Source organism: Temnothorax curvispinosus, unplaced genomic scaffold, assembly GCF_003070985.1.
Source record: "Temnothorax curvispinosus isolate PA1 unplaced genomic scaffold, ASM307098v1 QBEX01017878.1, whole genome shotgun sequence".
Lineage (NCBI taxonomy): Eukaryota > Metazoa > Arthropoda > Insecta > Hymenoptera > Formicidae > Temnothorax > Temnothorax curvispinosus.
The window spans coordinates 81,304-86,428 of record NW_020227658.1 but is presented as its reverse complement, the minus strand read 5'-3'; the positions used below and the strand labels follow the sequence as shown (position 1 = coordinate 86,428).

General features: G+C 39.0%; 1 protein-coding gene across 2 annotated transcripts in view; it reads left to right on the top strand.

The window, feature by feature from the left end:
- LOC112467907 overlaps positions 1-4,267 on the top strand; it is a 9,331-nt gene extending 5,064 nt beyond the window's left edge. For both annotated transcript variants that reach the window (XM_025036816.1, XM_025036815.1), the window contains exons 6-7: positions 2,926-3,197; positions 3,637-4,267. In XM_025036816.1, coding sequence (XP_024892584.1) covers positions 3,133-3,197; positions 3,637-4,183 — 612 coding nt within the window. In that variant the 5' untranslated portion in view covers positions 2,926-3,132 and the 3' untranslated portion in view covers positions 4,184-4,267. The remainder of the gene's footprint in view (positions 1-2,925; positions 3,198-3,636) is intronic.
- The last annotated feature ends 858 nt before the right edge of the window (positions 4,268-5,125 follow it).

Here is a 5,125-nt window from a genome sequence, read left to right as displayed (position 1 = left end):
CGCGGCGTGACCGTTCTCAGATCAGGTTTCTCTCTGATGGAACTCATCCACTAGCGCCTCTATGTGCACGAACTATGTGCTTTAATTTACGTAGCCATGCAACAAACATTTCCAACGGGTAACACAGTCTTCTGTCCCACAGGGCCCTAAAATAATTTTTTATCAAAAATCAAGAATTAAAGAATAAAATATACTCGTTATAAAACATATAAGCTATTAGGGTCTTAAGATATTTAGTGCTTTATAAAATAATTTTCACCTAATATCATCTCCTTCTCTCATTTAGTTTCATTTCTCTGTTCTTTTGAATGTATAAAATGCATACTTTTATACAATTGCGTATATAATTAACCAAATGCGGTGATTATGTGGAACTTTGCATGGCACAATAATCGAGCACTTCATTGCAATTGCCGATGTCTAACAATCCAGGCAATGGAAGACAACCTCTCAACTCACGTAAAATCGATACCAACCTTTGCCTAATCATCTCACAATTAGAAAGGGATTTACGCCTTGAATCCGCTTTTTATAGGCTGGTGAATGTACGGCTGGTAGACATGACGAGAGAAGTGACGATTGATTTAGTCGATTGATTAAATTATATTAATTAGAGCCGAGCCATTTTTCCAAGACAAAGCGTTGTGTCTAACATTTTGAATGAAATCCCATATATACTATCGAAACATCAGATTTTTAATTATAATTTTTAATTATAATTTTTACAGCTTTCGACATCAGAAACGAAAAACTTGTCTGACGAAAAACACATGCAAGGCCGGCCTTGTATTTCCATAATCATGAAATATTGAACACTATGTAAAATAGTCTTAAATCGAATATATTTTCCAGTTTTTTTAATTAAAATATGTATACAATATGCGCTAAATTCCGTTGACTTCTTTTGACGATGTACCTTACTCCGAGCTCGGAATTTTAAGTTGATTTGCAAGTTATAATGAGACAGCTGAAACAGAAAAAAAGAAATTGCGATATGAGATTTTATTCTATTTAAACCATTCACAGTAAATTAACAATTGCACAGAAATTTTTTATTTAAATATTTCATAATTTCTGTTTATCATTTGCATTTAATAAGAGTGTCGCGGAAAGAAGTCGATTCGCGAGATAGACGTCATCGTGATATCATTGCGAATAGTTATTTAATTAATTAAGTGGATTTGCTAAATTGCTAATTGTGCACTCCTATACTAATCGTATTCCAATGTGCGACAAAGCAATGAGCAAACATTCTGCCACTTTATTAATCGTATCGTCCCTCTCCCTAAGGGCAATGTATTTTTGATCTAACAATTGTCAGACAAAAAAAATCAATATCATGGGCATATCCACATTATCCACTCTCAGACTTCTCTCTGAATCATGTACCAGCAGTCGATCGAAGAAATTACAAGGAATCGCATATCGTACAAGGGTCACTTGTGATCTCTGAAGTCTCTTCAGCATTCATTTGCCTGTTCAGAGAGCACAAGAAGATATCGACCGTAACGTTGTGCACTCTGGAGGAAGAGTATGAAATAAAATGAAACCATCCAATGAGTCGCCATTTTGTCGGTCCCATTTATCGTTTAAACGAAACAGAAATTAATATCTTTATGATTATTTTTTATTTGTCGCACGATTATTGCAAAATTATATGGATAAATTATTCGACGACTGACTCATGTAATTTTTCTCGCAGCAAATATTTCGTTCTGTTGACTTTTACGACTAAATACAACGTTTATTAACAATCATTAATGCTTCGATATTGATTCTAATTTTAGTTTTCTTTTTCTGCGTAAAAAAACGTATTCCTCCAAACGATGAAAAATACTTTCGACTCTAAATTCGAAAGTGCATCCGCAATTCGCATGACAAAAGCTGTTCGACAATATAAAACGAACCGGCAAAAGAAATTTAAATGAAACAGGAGTTATTCGTCACGCAGAATTCGACTCGCGACTGTGTCTTCTCGGAGACAAAAGGAAAGTTCCTAATAATGCTTCGCAATTCGCGTGAATGGCGCGTATACCGGTCTTGACACAGAAAAGGGGGGAAAGTGTAGAAATCATCGTGTAAAGAACAGAGACGGGAATAACGTCGCTCTACGCATTTCCTGGCCAGGACAAGACTTGGCTCTTAAGCAGACGCGACGGCACGCTGTATAAATGGCACGCGAAGTGCGTGCCGCCGTTTTAGTCCTTTTTACGAAATAGGAGGAGGATGGCGGTTGCCAAGAAAATCGGCATTGTCTGTCTGGTAACGAGAGTTCCGAAACATCCAAGTTGTCGCGTTTCGCGATGCGTTTAGTTCACGAAACTGCGCGTAGTGATAATATACAAGAGTAAATATATAATTGTTTTAAATAAAATAAAGTAACAATGTTGTGCGCCGTAAAATACATTGTAAAGTATGTGAAGTTAGATGAACAGCAAATAAAAATCATGTGATTTAACGAAAATGTATATCTCACATTGTGATGACGTATATCTTCCGTTTTGTGATAATTATATATATATAAATAATAATTATATACATTTTCGTTATAAATGAGTGATTTTACACTTATTGTTAATGTAATTTTACACACAATTTTCATGGTATACGTTTTAATATAATGCTAATCGAGATGTGAAGCTAACACCAACTACGTTTACTATATACTCATGTTAAGCACGGTTCCCCTTATCGCGAAATAAGAATCTCGAAGTAGAAGATTGGACAGTCACGAAATTTGCTATCGGTGCCGTGAACTTGGCTGTCGGCTCGTACATTTTTGCTCAGGGTGCTTAGGTGCATCGACCCTGGTCTTAAAACGAGTCTGGCGTTGTGCCGCTGTATAGCGGGAGCGGCACGATAGGAATGCCTTTCCGAAAAACAGACGCGAATACGGCTAACAGACATACCCTTGCCTGAATGTAGGTGATACACGTCTGCCTGACGAATGCCATATTGGTGACTAAGGCATCTTCGGATCCGACGAACGTACCGCATTTGTGGCACAGTTATCTGTCGGTTACGAGCGCTCCGTTTCCGAAACATCCAAATCATCAATACGATGATCATCACGCGATCGGCAACGATCTGGAGAAATTAGCATCCTCCAAAGATCTACCGATAGCGCGTCCAATGGGACTTCAATCCGCGTCGACTTCAAGCAATCACAGGCAGAAATCGCAAACGGGTCCTCAAAGGTATTAAAATTGTCATTTCGCTTTTTAAATTACGAAAATGTGTGGAAGAAGAAAAAAAGTAATGAATATATTTATACAAAAAATACTCGTCATTTATATGGATGGCACTTTGAAAATCTTGCGTAAAACTTCAACAGAATTCTTTGATTACTCTATCATCGATTTTTCTCAGCAAAAAAGTCGAAGATTATTTATCAGAAAGCTCCAATTTTCAACAATGAGTTTCTTAAGGAGAAAACCTTAAGTAAAATTTATAAATTTGAATATTGTATTGAAAAATATAACTGAAAATTATTTCGATTCTAAAACATCTATATGGACATAATTTTAAAATACATGTCGACTATTCTCATTTTGAGACGAAGACTCTTGCGGTGGTATCTCTCTCGCAAAAAAAAATGCGCATATTATACTATATCTTCTTCTTCGATACTCGAAGGTTCCCTACGGAAATTCACCAGGACGACGTTTGGCTTTCGGCGAAAGTGCCAAACGCATCTCCGTCGCCTCTGCCGCAAGCGCCGACGACGATGGCGACGACGACGATGACGACGACGACGTTATCGGGACCTCGAGGTATCCGGGAATATCAACCCCACGTACCTCGACGATTGGCGTATCAAGATGTCGATGTACTCGACAGATACCTGACGAACGAGCCGTATGACGATAAACTGCCGTATCGTGGAAAAATTGAGACAGCGTCGTATTACCGTCGAGGGCCGCAAGACATAACGGCAATCATCAAGGCTCTCGATCGCTTCCTGAGCCATACTCTAAACGACGATGGCTACAATAGCAAGGTACATCCGCCGCCCAATCCCGTTCTAGCCCTCATTCTGTCCCGATACGGGCGTTACGTGCCTGGACCGCGAAACCCTCGCGTATACGCTTATTTGGCGGCGAACAATATCCACAACCATCAACCCTTCGGCAAGTACAAATACGAGTTCGACGAGGAGCCAATTTACACGGCGAGAAGATAGCGAATGTAACAAATGTTATTAATGCACTTGAAAACATGATAATGTAAGCAAACGTATGACAATAAAATAACAATAGCTTGTACACTTTATTTGGAAAAATTCGTTCTCAGAGCATTTATTTGAGTGTCTGTCAGAAAATGTAGTAAGATGATTGACAGGCGAGCGAAATATTTCTTACATAAATTGTCGTCGTGCTCCGAGATCTTGGAATACGCTTTACGAGAATTTCTCATAGTTTGCTCGTGATGAAATATTAGATGATATATAGTCGAAGATTGCTATTGCCTTCAGGCTGTCGCACCTAATTCATAACATTCCCTTCTTCCGGCTTTATCTCGAGCCATATAAATCCGATGTTATCCCAATTCTTTCGCAGAGAAAGGCAAAGTATAATACATATATTAAGGAGGAAGAATCAATTTTAATTGCAACAGATAAACGGTTGATTATATCCGCGAAAGAAAGTTGAAAAAGGGAAATAAATAAATTAATACAACGATTCTAAATACTCGCGTCTTCTAGGCGTGGGTCGGCGTTCAGACCTTTGTTTTTCTCCTCAGTTAAGAGGAGCTCTCGCACTTATAAAAATATTCCCCGCACCTATTCCCCGTGCCGCCCACAATGTAATTTGTCTCATAGCCATTCACAAAGGCATAACGACGCCCATCAAGGCCCTCGGCCGCTTCCTGCGCGGGACCCTGAACGACCGTAGCACTTCTCTCCGCAGCGCAAACTGCGTCCCGTCGATCAATCTCACATTAAACGTTTGCTGACCGTGCTTAAACACGGATGGTACGTACCTATCGTATCCGTACATTACATTTTATTTGCTTGCGATCGGCGGAATCGATATCTTTGTGGGAATTTAAGTCCGGTCACATTTAAACCATCTGTAGGAACGATTCCACAGTTAGCGTTACAATTGTCTTCTTCGTACGGTGG